At 44.6% G+C, this 15,955-nt stretch overlaps 1 protein-coding gene across 1 annotated transcript in view; it reads left to right on the top strand.

The window, feature by feature from the left end:
• Positions 1–6,942: 6,942 nt before the first annotated feature.
• Positions 6,943–15,955, top strand: part of LOC138959570 (sodium- and chloride-dependent glycine transporter 1-like) — a 43,584-nt gene continuing 34,571 nt past the window's right edge. Inside the window, exon 1 of the mRNA XM_070331106.1 lies at positions 6,943–7,186. Coding sequence (XP_070187207.1) covers positions 7,181–7,186 — 6 coding nt within the window. The 5' untranslated portion in view covers positions 6,943–7,180. The remainder of the gene's footprint in view (positions 7,187–15,955) is intronic.

Raw genomic sequence — 15,955 nt, 5'->3', positions numbered from 1 at the left:
GAATGTAAATTTGGATCGTTTTATATAAAATAAAAATTTATTACAATTTTCAGATTTTTAATGGACAAAGTCATTAATTAATTTTTAAGCCACCAAGTTGAAATGCAATACCGAAGTCCGGCCTTTGTCGAAGATTGCTTTACAAAAATTTTAAATCAATTTGATTGAAAAATGAGGGTGTGACAGTGCCGCCTCAACTTTTACAAAAAGCCGGATATGACGCCATCAAAAGTATTTATCGAAAAAAAGAAAAAAACCGTCCGGGGATGTCATTCCCAGGAACTCTCATGTCAAATTTCATAAAGATCGGTTCAGTAGTTTGGTCTGAATCGCTCTACACACACACACGCACAGACACAAAACACACACACACATACACTGCACGACCCTCGTCTCGATTCCCCCTCTGTGTTAAAACATTTAGTCAAAACTTGACTAAATGTAAAAATGGGGAGTAAAAATTTCGTGGAGGGAGTAATTTTTTCGTGCCTTGGGGAGTTCTTTTCTCGTACGAAAAATGTACTCGGAGTAAGAATTTTGTAAGAAATTTTTACTCCGGAGTAAATGTTTCGTGGAGTAAAAATGTCGTGTTACACAGGCCTACAGTTGTTGATTTACATGTCACACTGTCTCTGTCTCTGTCTCTGTCTCAGTCTCTCTCTCTCTCTCTCTCTCTCTCTCTCTCTCTCTCTCTCTCTCTCTCTCTCTCTCTCTCTCTCTCTCTCTCTCTCTCTCTCTCTCTCTGCCCCCCACCCACCCGACCACACACACACGCATGTCAACTACCCTCATAAGCTATTATTTCAGACATAAATATTCTTTTTTATGACATTCCCCGCCAACTGATTCAGCTGAACAGCTTGCCGTACAGCAGTGCTGACTCTTCAATAAGAGTTCCTCGGCTTTCCAAAATATACATGTACTGATCATGTAGTCCCCTTTGGCTAGCAGCTGGAAGGCTAAGAAACTCTGGGTGCTGATTCCTATCCAGCCATGTGTATCAGGTTCGATGAACATGGAATTGAATCGATTACTGATCAGTCATTTGAGACCAGGTTCGAAAAATTGGAATATTTCGATTAGGATGTTGGACAGGTCCATGGTTAGGATCTTTGGGGACAAAGTTCAGTCAAACGGGGGGCGCGAGTGTGACAGGGGGCACGTGACGCAGTAGTCCCCCCTGTAGCAGGCAGCTGCTCTGCATTGACAGAGTTGTCTCTTTGCCTTGGGGTGACTGAGCTATTTATAGTAGGTCTGGCTGCTGTTGTCACCAGGTATGCTCTTGTGAACCTCTGCGTCTACGTCATGGCAGTTTTTCCAGCGTCGCGGACGACGCTGGTATCTGCGGTCGGGAAGACTTTCCACGAATTTGCCTGCAGGGCGCCGCCATGTTTTCTGTGCTCGACTGCGAGCAGACCACAGGCACATTACACCCAAAATTCTTGTAGGCATACACAGACGCAACATAGCATATACAGACAATAACACCCACAACACTTCAACTGCATATGAAAGGAATAAAAATAAATCCGCAAATCAGTCGCGCACAAAACACCAGAAAGAAAAACAAGGAGTACCAAAGCGGCGTGCAGAAACTAAACTGACTCGGAGACTGAGAAGAAACATTTATCACACGATGTGGATAGCAAACATTAAAATAAAACAGATAAGTCAAGCAAAAAATAAACACAAATATCGAAAACACAATAAACAAAGGTAAAGAAAACAAAAAGAGATGCTTGCCGACAGTCAGTGTGTGTGTGCGTGGTTTGCCGTGTGCGTCAGCGGGGTGTGTGTGTGTGTGTGTGTGTGTGCGTGCGCGTGCATGCGTGCGTAGGCTACGTTCTTGCGTGTGTGCGTTCGAATGAGAAAGAAGAGAGAGAGAGGATTGAACAATGAGGTCACGTTCTCTGTCACATGAATACATATACACACACTGAAGGCTACTTCGGACACGAACACTTGCCAACAACTGTGGTTGGACATGCTTTTGAAATGTAATATTTTTTCGACATGATTTCTGGACATACGAATCCCGCTGTGTTGCCTACTGATGTTGCGAATGATGAAGGTTTTGAGTTGACTGACCTTGAGGAGGGATTGCATCAGGCGTTTATCGTCTCAAATTATATCCTTGCTACTTTTCAGGAGTCAACTATTGCCATTCATGGTAACTTGGATAGTCAATGTTTTTATTTGTTTGATTCCCATAAAAGAAACAGAAATGGTAACCATTCTTCAAATGGCGCTGCAGTTTTGATGTCATCAAGTTAATTCCTTTGCAGAATTGATTGATTTTCTCAAAAGCCATTATCAATGTGTTTATCAATTAACACCTGTTCATTTCTGTCCAACTGCAATGCAAACTCAATGTGGAGGAAACAAGGATTCATTACAAACAAGTCATCCCTGTACATCAACAGCACGAAAAAAAAAAGATCATGTCACACCACTTCGCCGCACACTCCACTGGTTACCCATCCAAGCCCGCATTGAATACAAACTGTCCACTCTCTGCTTTCACTTCTTCTCTGCCTCGTCTCCTGCTTATTTCTCTGAACTTCTCACTGTATACACTCCTGCTAGACAACTCCGCTCCTCTTCTGATAGCCGCACCCTAGTCATCCCACACACAAAATCAAAAGCATATGGACAACGCACTTTTGCATTTTGCGCATCTACTCAATGGAACTCTCTCCCCTCTCACATTCGCCACTCTCAGTCAGTACAGTCATTCAAGCGAGCACTCAAAACTCACCTCTTCCTGAAACACAACTCCTAAAGTCGCAACATTTTGCCATCCTGTTCTGTAACGGTTCCATCTCTATTCAGCTTGTTATTTTTGTCTTTTGTTTTAAATTATTATAAATATAATTTTTCACTGCAGTAGTCCTTTAACTTTAACCCTTAGCTGTAGGCTAGATATGCACAAGTCATGTCGGTGCCACATAATGCTGACACACATGTTCCTGTGCATAGTTTATGGATAACGTGTAGTTGGGAAGTTAAGAGTAGAAATAATTAGTATTTAGTGTAGGAGGAGGGTTGGGGGTGGGTAGGGAGGGGGTGGGTATGGTTTACTTTGAGCAGGTCGGTTTCAGTTTTAATAAACAATTTTAGAGAATTGTGTATCTTATATTTGAGTCTTTCGTGTTTTAGACATTGATGCATTTAATAGTTTTAACGAGTTGCCTTTTGTTTTATCATTCTGGTGTTTATCTAGATGTGCTGTGTATCTTATAAGAAGTTCTTAAAAGTTCGAAGTTATTTTAGCATATAGGTTTTTTTATGGTCTTAACAGTTAAACATGTATTACGTTATCATTAAGATTCATGCTTTGTTAGCACTAAGCAGTTGTTTTAATCAGTCTGGTTTTCTCTTGTTTTCATCTTATGAACATTCTAAATGTTAGACTAACTTATTGTCTTGTACAGAATAACAACTCGTGTGAATGGTGCTATACTGAATGAAAGAGTGTGACATGAAGTTCTTGTACATCATTGTAAAGAGTGTGAATGACGTTTTAGTTTAGATGTCAAGCGCTTAGAGCAAGCCTTTTTAACGAAAGTTTTTGATTTAGCGCTATATAAATGTTCTTATTATTATTATTATTATTATTATGTACCTCAATCAATACTGCTAGTATGAGTGACAGGAATCTAAAAGAAAAAACAACCAAACGCAAATGTACTACTACTTCTACGACTCGTTTGAATGTAAAACAGAAATGTAACACTATCTGTGACAATGACGGTTCTACGACTCGTTTGAAGGACAGTATAGATCGAACCTTAACCCACAACTACGACAATTTGTGTCAGACTTTTTTGAACAGGAAAATATGCCTCTCTGTTCAACAGTAACCAAAACATGGAAGATGTTTTTGAAACTTTACAGAAATGTAACACTAGCCTATCTGTGACAATGTTGCTTTTGAATTGAACCCACATTTGTTGAACAGGAGAGAATGTTCCTGTTCAACAGTGCCCAAAACACTGAATCTGACGTTTTTGAATCTTTTCTGTCATCTAACTGAATCTGACGTTTTTGAATCTTTTCTGTCATCTAACCCAATTGCTCATGACTTCATCGATCTTGAACATGCCTACTTTTCAAAGAAAGACAGACAAAAGCGAAATCTGCATGTTAGCCATCTGCCTGAAATGGTCAATGCACTTTTGTAAAATTGTCACAGCTGTAATGCACTTTTGTGAAATGGTCAGTGCTGTTGTGCACTTATGCAAAACTTGGTGCTGTGCTGTTAACATTTGAACAAAATGCATTTTGTTCAAATGTTTAGTGCAACTTGCTACTATATAATCGCTGTATGCGCTTTGTGGTAATAATGCACTGTTGTGAAAAGTTTGCGCTAAATGTTGGCACTATGCATCATTGTTGGAGCACCCTCCTGTAGATGCACCATGCTGAAAAATGTACTTATGAATCAAGCATTGACTGAAATAAACAATTTATATATCCAGCACAACATGCAATTCATTAACTTTTGACCCTAACCTTTAACACTTCCCAAAATAAATCTTTGGTGGACATTGCATCGACGCTGTTCATTTTGAATGAACATTTTTCTTGTGAAGTCAATTAACTTAGCTCAGTCTCAAATATCAAGCCGGGGCGGGGATGTAGCTCAGTCAGCAGCGCGCTGGATTTGTATCCAGTTGGCCGCTGTCAGCGTGAGTTCGTCCCCACGTTCGGCGAGAGATTTATTTCTCAGAGTCAACTTTGTGTGCAGACTCTCCTCGGTGTCCGAACACCCCCGTGTGTACACGCAAGCACAAGACCAAGTGCGCACGAAAAAGATCCTGTAATCCATGTCGATCAGAGTTCGGTGGGTTATAGAAACACGGAAATACCCAGCATGCTTCCTCCGAAAGCGGCGTATGGCTGCCTAAATGGCGTGGTAAAAACGGTCATACACGTGAAAGCCGTGGGAGTTTCAGCCCATAAACGAACAAATAAAATATCAATCCTGTTTGACTAGTTTTGCCTCCAAAGGTGATTCTCACTCAGTTGTGCTTCGGGGACTCGGCGGTTACACATGTACCACCACTGACAAGGTAGAGATGCACACATATTGTACAGCTGAAACAAAAGTGAAATTTCTGCCAGACTTCTCAGGACACTGGGGCGGGGAGGAGTAACGGGCAGCGGGCCCGCATTAAAGGCACACTTCTTCTCGTGACTTGAAAAGAGTTCGGCTCACCGGCTTCTCAGATCATCTAGCCAGGCTTTTACATAGGATAAGACCTTCCCTCCAATTAGACCCACGCAGAAAATACTCATAAACACAGTATCCTGATTGCTTGCTGTGGTGAGTTGAAAGTAGTTGTCACACGATGAATAAACTACGAAATCAATTCATCAAAACAGACATTCTCATCGTGCACAGAGAGCTCCCAGGCAGTTCATTGTTGATATCTTACCTAATATTTAGTGCGCGCGCACCTGTGGTGAGCCCAAGGGCCGGCTTTCCATTAAGGAACTGACTCGAGAGCTTCGACGCGTGACGCAGATTGGAATTAAGAGTACAAATGCACATTATACAGTTGAACTCTTCTTTTTGGACCCCCTCCGATTTACGACCCCCCTCACGAGAATCAACCAGGTGAACTATATGAACTGAGTCGCGGTGAGACAGTCAGACCGCACCCGATTTCAGGCGCCTGTTATTGCCGGAGGACTGAAGTAAAAGTGCTCAAAGATCAGAGGTGGATCTCGAGGGGATAGACGGTTGACTCTTTCGGCTCGACGATAGAAAATCTGCCTCGTCGGTGTAACAGGCCATTTTGACACATAGTCAGTTTTGACCGGGAGGTCATTCTGGGCTAGCTGATTTTGACCGGGAGGTCATTCTGGGCTAGCCAATTTTGACCCCCCCCCCCCCCCAGTCAGTTTTGACACCCCCCCCCCCTTCAAACTTCTAGAATAAGTACGTTAGGACCTTTTAAAACGAAATATATGTATATGTGCACAAAATTTGTTGGAAAAATGATTAAAAAAAATTCGTTTAATTCGTTTTAAAAAGGTCTTAAAGTACTTATTCTTGAAGTTTGAAGGGGGGCGGGGGTACAAACCTGACTGGCCTAGTCAGTTTTGACCGGGGGGTATACGTAGTTGTATACATACATATGCATAAATATTGTTTCTAAAGGTCTTAATGTACTCATTCTTACAGTTTGAAGGGGGGGTCAAAATTGACTACGGGGGGGGTGTCAAAACTGGCTAGCCCAGAATGACCTCCCGGTCAAAACTGGCTAGCCCAGAATGACCTCCCGGTCAAACTGGGCTGTGTCAAAATAGGCTGCTACACCGGGTCAACACGGTTGAGTTGCTCTGGATCTTTTCTCAGTGTAGGCTGACATAACTGTTGTTGGGTCGCACGTAACACGAGAAAATTACTCCCACGAGATTTTTACCCCGGAGTAAACATTTCGTACGAAAAAGTTACTCCCTTTACGAAAAAAGCACGCCCCCCCCCCCCCCCCCCCCCCATTACACGAGAATTCCGAGTAAATATTTCGTACAAAAATGTTACTCCTCTGACGAATAAATAACGAATAAATTACTTCACCCAAACACAAGCAATTTAACTTCCCATGCCAGGTGTACGAAATGTTTACTCCCTTGTCCCCTGTTAGTCTTGGTGGTGGAAGGGGTGGAAGGAGGGTAGCGCGACATTCGTGTGCGCGAGATCACTTATTGGCATTATCCCTTCGCCCGCATCCCATTTTTGAGTACGAGATTTTTACTGGAAGTGAAAAAAATGGGGAGTAAAAATTTCGTGGAGGGAGTAATTTTTTCGTGCCTTGGGGAGTTCTTTTCTCGTACGAAAAGTGTACTCGGAGTAAGAATTTCGTACGAAATATTTACTCCGGAGTAAATTTTTCGTGGAGTAAAAATTTCGTGTTACACCGGCTACTGACTAGCGGTGCGGGGTGTTGACAATTTTAACACTCGGTTTATCAGTGTGCAGGTTGTCAAGTTTTACCTACCGTAGTGCCTTGTATAAGTTAATTCATCGCTTTTCAGTTTCATCCGGAAATCCTTGCTGAGAAGAAGAGAGAAGGTGTGATAGTGTGTGAGACCATCCAGGGCCAAGTTTTCTAGGTTTTGAGGTGTTTGTTCTTTGTAATCTGCGACCGGAAAGGAGTACAGTGGTACGATGCCGGTGAGTTTTAAAGTGTAGTTAAGTGTGTGTGTGTGTGTGTGTGTGTGTCAGTGCTCGCGTGTTTTTGAGAGAAAGCGAGAAAGAGAGAGAGAGAGAGAGAGAGAGAGAGAGAGAGAGAGAGAGTGACTTAGTTTAATTTGTGTGTGTTAGCGTGTGTCGGCTGCTCTTGCAGTTTTTCATGTTTTCCGGTATTTGATAATCCGTCTGTGTGTCTGTCTGTCTCAGCTATTACATACCTGTCTTTAACACGGTTGTGTTCGTGTGGAAACCGTATGCGTTCTTGCTGCTGTGTCTGTTCTTGTTAACGGTGTCTATTTGTCTTTATCTCTGTCTCGCCTAGCCAGATAGGTTCAAGGTATGTTAAACCACAACAACTATCTGTCCGTGTGCGTGGGTGCGCGATCGCAGGCCCGCTTTAACAACACGTGTATCAGTCACGTATAACTTAGGGCGCCGCCGATCGTTAAGGTTGTTGACAAAGTGAAGTGGAATGCTGTCCGGCATCTTACGTTTAGACTACCGAATTCCATATCGGTGGTTTAGACCCATTTACTTGGTCAAGCGTGATCGCCTACCCCTTCCCCATTGTATGTCAGGTGTGGCAAAGCTTAGTGAGTGTCAACACCCTGCGTTCACCCACGCGAAGCGAACCAGGTACTCGGTCCGTCGTGCTCTGAACCGAGAGGTGGGAGACTTTCTCCACCAACAACAACAAAATTCTCCAAACTGTTCTAGACGTTATTGAATTCGTCGCCGGTATGGGTTTGAACAAAGTCACAGATATATATCTACTGATTATAATGTACTTCTGGTTTAAAACAATAGTGTCATTGACAAAATTGAACAAAAATCGTACTTAACTTATTTCAAGTGTCTGAAAGCAATTATCTCTGCCATAACTTGAAAGCGTAATGATGACAAAGTCGCCCACCACATGGTCCATTCCTTAACGTGGTGTGGTGGTTTTGCGTGTCTCGGTGACCCTAAGAGCTATGCCAGCGGGAGTGTAAACTCCTGGAAGGGCTTCCCAAGCTGGACAGGTCGAAAGGTAGAGGCCAGACTAATATGGACCAACCTTGTGCTCACAGGGCAGGTCCTTGGGCCATGAGCTAAGGGTGAGGTAACCCTGACAGAAACCTCGAGTGCTGAAGACGTATGTGTTGGGCCGCACGGCGCACTCCAACAAACCACAACACTACGCATCAACTGCCATTATGACACTTGGAGACAGAATTGACAGTAATGGTGCTCGCCCTGTGAGGATCCACCGGGCAGGTGCAGCGCCGGGCTCCGCGCCTCAAAGGAGTCCACCCTCAGCTACTGGAGGTCCCTTCATCTCGTCTTGTGGAGCCAGGGGACGAGAAAGGAAAGCGACTGGCCGGAAAAACAGCAGAGCCAAGGACAACCCCACTATTAACATCATGCATTGGAATGCAGAGGGGGTATCCGATAAGAAGGAAGAATTAGAGCACTTCCTCTATGAAAACAGCGTCAACATCTGCTGCATTCAGGAAACACACCTGCAAGAAGGGAAGCCCTTTAAGATCCGAGGGCACCAGGTGTTCAGGAGTGACCGACAAGGGAGGAAGAAAGGAGGAGTGATGACTCTGGTCAGGAACAACATAAATGCCAGTGAAACCAACAGATACATGGAAGAAGCAGAGTACATAGAAGTCAAGATAACGACCAATGACAGCAAGATGAACATCGTCAACTACTACTGCCCCAACGACAAGATGCTGTCGCTTGACACAATCCAGGTCTCTGACAGCGGCTTCCTCATCGCTGGAGACTTTAACAGCCAGTCCCAGAGTTGGGGATATAAAACACTGGACAGGCGAGGAGAAGACATTGAATCTTGGCAGGACGACAACCACCTGATCCTTGTCAACGACCCCACAGATCCGTCTACCTTCTACTCGCGCCGCTGGCACTCAACAACAACACCAGACCTGGCATTGTGCACGGATGACATCCACAAAACCATCTCAAGAAAAGTGGATGAACAGCTGGGTGGAAGCGACCATCGCCCAGTTCTCCTTACCATCAGTAGAGACTCAGCATCTGAGCATCCACAACACCCGAGATGGAACTACAAAAAGGCAAAGTGGGGACTGTTCAACATACGAACAAATGAGCTGACCAGAGCCATAGAAACAGAGGGGAGAAACATCAACAACGTGATAAAGGAGTTCAATGCTAGCATAATCCAGGCAGCCAAGGACAGCATCCCACGTGGAGTGAGGAAGGACTACATCCCATACTGGTCCGATGAGCTGCAGAAGACGCACGATGCACTCACAAGAATGAGAGAAGAGGCAGAGACGAACCCTAGCCAGGAGAACAACATCAAACTCCAAGAAAGCAAAGCAAAACATCTGAAGAGAAAGATAGAGTGCAAGAGAAGAGGCTGGAGAGAAAAGACGGCAGGGCTGAATATGGAAAAAGACACAACAAAGCTCTGGAAACTTACAAGAGCACTGAATGAAGAGGGCAACAAGGGACAGAAGATCACCCTGGAGGAGGAAGGAAGAACACTCACTGGAAAAGCCGCTGCCAATGCTTTCGCCCAAGCATATCGGGGAGAAAGCGACACCACCATACCCCTGCCTCTACAAAAGGAAGTCAGAACAGAAATTGAAGAAAGAACAGAAAGAAACGTACAGGATGCCATGCAACAAGACATCACCATGGCCGAGCTGAAGAATGCCATCAAGAAGCTCAAAAAGAAGAAGTCTCCAGGTCCAGACAACATTACGAATGAGATGTTGCAACACATAGGCAACTCGGCCCTCCAGAAACTACTGGGCATCTTCAACCTCAGCTGGAGACAGGGACAGGTACCTCAGTGCTGGAAGGAAGCCAGGATGATCCCAGTTTTAAAGAAAGGGAAAAACAAGACCAAAACCCTGAGCTACCGACCCATCAGCCTGACAAGCTGCGTATGCAAAACCATGGAGCGCATTGTCAACCAGCGCCTGCAGCTGTACCTGGAATCAGAAAGCATAATCGTCCCAGAACAAGCCGGCTTCCGACAGCACAGAAGTACGGAGGACCAGACAACACACCTTAGCCAGGTCATAGAGGATGCTTACCAGGCCCAGAAGGTCACCCTGGCCACCTTCATTGACCTGCAGAAGGCCTTCGACAAGGTCTGGAAAGATGGACTCCTTATGAAGCTCCTACGTTCCGGCGTCAAAGGCAACATGTACCAGTGGACCAAGTCGTACCTGCACAACCGAAAGGCCAGAGTGCTGGTGGACGGTCACTGTGGCCGAAAGGTGCTACTACGCCAAGGAGTTCCACAGGGAGGAGTACTCTCCCCCACGCTATTCATACTCTTCTTTAACGACCTGGTACCAGAGTTGCCCAAAGGAGTCCAAGCGGCACTGTATGCTGATGACCTTGTTCTCTGATGCTCGGAAGAGTATGCAACCACAGCAACCTACAGGATGCAACTTGCCCTAGAAAAGGTTGCAGCGTGGGCGGAAGACTGGTGTGTGACCATCAACAGGGAGAAGACCACTGCCACTCTCTTCACACTCTCTGCCAAAGCGACACCTGGCAAACTGACCTTGGGGGACACACCCCTGAAATTTGAAGACCAGCAAACATACCTGGGGGTCACCTATGACAAGCGCATGACCTGGAAACAACACATCATGAGTGCAGAGGGAAAGGCCAGGAGAAAACTAAACATCATGCGGAAGCTGGCAGGATCACACTGGGGTGCAAACGAGAAGATCCTGAAAACAGTCTACCAGGGGACTGTACGACCGCACCTCGAGTACGGATCAAGCTCTTGGGCAACAGCAGCCAAGACACACCGGCAGGCCCTAGACAAAGTACAGAACCAAGCGCTGAGAATCATCACGGGCGCAATGAAATCAACACCCATACAGAAGATGGAACAGGTGACTTGCATTCCTCCACTGAGCAAAAGGCGAGACTGCAAAACAATGGTACAAGTCACCAAGTACCAGTGCACTCATGACCATCCAATGAGTGACAGACTCAAGAAGATGTCCTTTGGCAGGCTGAAAAGATCAAGCTTCGCTCTTGAGGAAAGGGCTTTGCAGAAGAAACATCAGACAGAGATGCCAGAGCTAGTGGAGCCACCATCTTTCTCCCTTGACGCTCCACCCTGGGAAGACGGACAAGGAAACCTGGACATACAGACCAGTGTCCCCTACCTCACAACAAAGGACGAGCAGAGCAATGCGACGAAAAAAGCCCGGACTCTTGCCATGCTTGAAGAAAGGTACCCCCAAGAAGCATGGATACGGGTGTATACTGATGGGTCAGCCACAGAGGCCGTCAAAAATGGAGGAGCGGGGGTGTATGTCCAGTACCCCAGTGGAGAGAGGCAAGCAGAGGCTATACCAACAGGCCTTCACTGTACAAACTACAGAGCTGAGGTACAAGCACTGATCCATGCAGCATACACCATCAACGACAGAGTCAACCATAACAACCAGGTGGTCCTCCTGACTGACGCTCTGTCAGTACTCCAAGCAATGACCAGTAGCAAACTGCCTCAGCTGGAACACGCTCTACACAACATCAAGAGCCTGAGGACAGTACTGCAATGGATCCCCTCCCACTGTGGTGTACAAGGAAACAAAGAGGCGGACAGGATGGCAAAGCTGGGTGCAGAAGATGAGCAAGAGAACAACCCTGTGAGCCTGACAGCGATGAAGACCATCATTACGTCTGTGCACAGGACGCCCCAGCCACAGGACAGCTACCACCTGCTATCCAGACCACAGCAGGTGGTCATCTTCCGCCTGAGAACGGGACACAACAGACTTAACCAGCATCTCCACGGGAAGCTGCATGTTGTGCCCTCCCCCATGTGTTCTTGTGGAGAAGCAGAGCAGGACACGGCCCACAACCTACGAGACTGCAGGAACCACCAGGTGCTGAGAGAGGAAATCTGGCCATTGCCGGAGTCCCTGCACAACAAGCTGTACGGGCCAGTGGCTGCGCTGCAGAGGACCACTAATTATATCTCAAGATCTGGACTCCAAGTGTGATCGGCGATCGAAAAGAAGAAGATGACAAAGTCGCTAAAGAGTTGCGTCCAGATAACAGGACTGGTACCGTAGGTATGCATTGCTTCACAGAGAATATTTATTTAGAGCATAATTAAATGAACCACGACCATACGTCAGAAGTCTTTAACATTGCAGAACGTAAACTTGGCCCCCCAATATACACCACTTATTGAACCCCAATTACAACAAGTAAATACAAAATCATACCTGTATTATTTTATTCAAAAACTGTCTATGTTACAAAAGGCACTTGATTTGCCTATCTGGTGCACTCCGGGGGGGGGGGGGGGGGCGGGCGGTAGCTCAGTTGGAAAAGCACTGTACTTGTGATCGGAAGGTCTCAGGTTCGAATTCGGGCCAAGATGGACACGTACGGGTCAACTTTATGTGTAGACCCAGAGACGGAAACCATGTCCCACCCCGTGTCATCACAATGGCACGTAAAAGAACTTGGTCATTCTGCCATAAGTGCAGATGGCTGATACTGGTACCTAAACACGCTTACACTTGTGTATCTCGTCAAAAAGCCGTGAGGGCGTAAAACTCGAATCGTGATTAAAACCCATATCTTGTCCTTAAGAGGCAAAATATTTAGCCTGTAGGACATAAAGCATTCTCTCTTTCCTTTTTATCTTGTGCACTCTTTGTTTTGAACATATCTTCCACAGAGGTCACGTGACAGCCGCTCAAAATAACGAGGGTACCCCTCCAAAAATGTCACACAAAAAGCTGCCATTTCACAAATCTACACAAATTCAGCATAGGCGAAATTCGGCAACACTTGCATATATACGACGAAAGACCTAATAGGTAATTTTCCAGATGTTATGTATCACCTACAAAATCAACACTCTCACCTACAAATGCCTCCATGGTCTCGCCCCTGCCTATCTCTCCGACTCTCTCTCTCTCTATGTCCCTTCACGAGCACTCAGATCATCTGCTGACTCCCTCAAGCTCAACATCCCCCACACCAAACTCAAAACAGCAGGTCAACGCTCATTTTCTTTCCAAGCACCTAGCCAATGGAACACACTACCTCTCCCCCTCCGTCAACAACAGTCCCTCGAATCATTCAAATCTGCACTCAAGACATTCCTTTTTTCCAAATAATCCATGCATTCTACACTGCCCACCCCATCCCACCCTGAATAACTGTACATATTTTAATGGTTGATGATGTGTGTGTGCTAGTGACTTTAAGTCTCCGTGTGTGTGAATGAGTGTATGTGCGCCTTGAGTCGCCTGTTGGTGAGATATGTGCGCGTTATAAATATTCGTATTATTATTATTATTAAACCTGCGTATTTTTTGACTGACTGACTGACTTATAGGGTTTTACGTCGTCTCAGTCAGGTATCAAGGTCCTACATGAGACATGATAGTGTGCACGATTGTGGTAATACTTGCTTGTGCTTAGAGTATTCAATTAAAATAACATAGGCGTGAATATTTTAATTAGGATACACAAAGTGGAACAGTATTTTTGGGCCAAGTTTAATACAGGATATATTTGTAATCATTTTTACCGGTGGAGACGGTATTTTTTCAGCTTCACGTGCCTCCCTTAGATCTTTTCCCGGAAGTACCCAAGGTGTCGGCTTGTTAAAATGTTATCTTATCTTATCATATATATATATATATACTCTCATGTGGACGACATGCATTTTTTCCGTCATGGACGAATGTGTTCGAGGCAAATATGTCCCTCCAATTTGGCAGGCAGAGAATTGTCATGAACAAAAGGGAGAGAGTAAGAAGTCCGTAAACATGTTTAGGATTGTTCGAGGGTTAGGCATGTTCGCCTGTGCAAATAGTATAAGGTAACGGGTGAGTTGTGGGTCAGATAGAAGCTTGTTCTTAAAGGGGTTGTGTCGGTTTTTAAGTGGGTCTCTTTGTCAATGGTGTGGTTAGCCGTTCAAGTGTTAGTACAGCTTGTATACGTAGTCCGATAGTGGGCGTAATCTTATACGTAGTACAGTAACAGGTAACTTCCTCCCCCTGCAAACCTTCATCTTCACCCCCACAGATCATGTCCAAAGCTATACCGTGAGATAAGAACGGGACATCCGTGCACTTTGACTCGTACCAGAAATCAACCCCCAGGCTACTGCCTGTGCTAAGTGGGATTATTATTTACTTCTTTTTTTCCCCACTGAATTGATTTCACCGATTGACACAAGTGTCAGTAAAGGGCAGGATATACCTGCGCAGTGTCAGCGGCACAGACGACGCACTGCACATTATTGATGCTGCGCGATAGGGATTATGACGAGTACTTGGCCTGTTTTCCTTTCACGCAACGTGTAGCGGGCTGGTATAATCTGCAGTGCGTCGTCTGTCCTGATGAAGTTACACAGGTGAGCGCCAGGCCTTACGATATGATAAAGCCAAAGCGTGAAAGTATGTGGACCCATGTGACAATACACATAGGCAGATCCATGGTGATCGAACTACATGACGATTTACATAAGAACTCATGTATATTTTGTGCGTTATTGTCCCAAAGTTCAATAGAAGATCAAAAGTGTGTTCATTGAAGACGACGGCTGATTCTGACTAAATGGTTTTAATGACAGTGAATTGTTAAATACCACAACAGATAAATGGGAGATGAGCTCTTTTATATATGCGTACCTGTGAGTCACAGTTAGCTTGGAATCTTTCCGTGTGCATTTACGAGAAATCCGCCGCCAACAGGATTCTGGTCTCTCATTTAGCCAGTCGTTCTGTCTTGCATATCTAAGAAAGAAACGCGATATTCTACAAGTACCTATAGATGTAATTTCTGTTGTAAAAACATGCACTCCTTTGAGCTGTTTTTATATTTAGTCAAGTTTTGACTAAATATTTTAACATCGAGGGGGAATCGAAACGAGGGTCGTGGTGTATGTGTGTCTGTGCGTGTGTGTGTGTGTGTGTGTGTGTGTGTAGAGCGATTCAGACTAAACTACTGGACCGATCTTTATGAAATTTGACATGAGAGTTCCTGGGTATGAAATCCCCGAACGTTTTTTTCATTTTTTTGATAAATGTCTTTGATGACGTCATATCCGGCTTTTCGTGAAAGTTGAGGCGGCACTGTCACGCCCTCATTTTTCAACCAAATTGGTTGAAATTTTGGTCAAGTAATGTTCGACGAAGCCCGGACTTCGGTATTGCATTTCAGCTTGGTGGCTTAAAAATTAATTAATGACTTTGGTCATTAAAAATCTGAAAATTGTAAAAAAAAATAAAAATGTATAAAACGATCCAAATTTACGTTTATCTTATTCTCCATCATTTGCTGATTCCAAAAACATATAAATATGTTATATTCGGATTAAAAACAAGCTCTGAAAATTAAATATATGAAAATTATTATCAAAATTAAATTGTCGAAATCAATTTAAAAACACTTTCATCTTATTCCTTGTCGGTTCCTAATTCCAAAAACATATAGATATGATATGTTTGGATTAAAAACACGCTCAGAAAGTTAAAACAAAGAGAGGTACAGAAACGCGTGCTATCCTTCTTAGCGCAACTACTACCCCGCTCTTCTTGTCAATTTCACTGCCTTTGCCATGAGCGGTGGACTGACGATGCTACGAGTATACGGTCTTGCTGAAAATGGCATTGCGTTCAGTTTCATTCTGTGAGTTCGACAGCTACTTGACTAAATATTGTATTTTCGCCTTACGCGACTTGTTTCTTCTTCTTCTACAGCCTG

The sequence above is a fragment of the Littorina saxatilis genome, linkage group LG2 (genome assembly GCF_037325665.1).
Source record: "Littorina saxatilis isolate snail1 linkage group LG2, US_GU_Lsax_2.0, whole genome shotgun sequence".
NCBI classification, from domain to species: domain Eukaryota; kingdom Metazoa; phylum Mollusca; class Gastropoda; order Littorinimorpha; family Littorinidae; genus Littorina; species Littorina saxatilis.
Note: the sequence above shows the minus strand (reverse complement) of the source record. Positions and strands in the feature narration are given on the sequence as shown.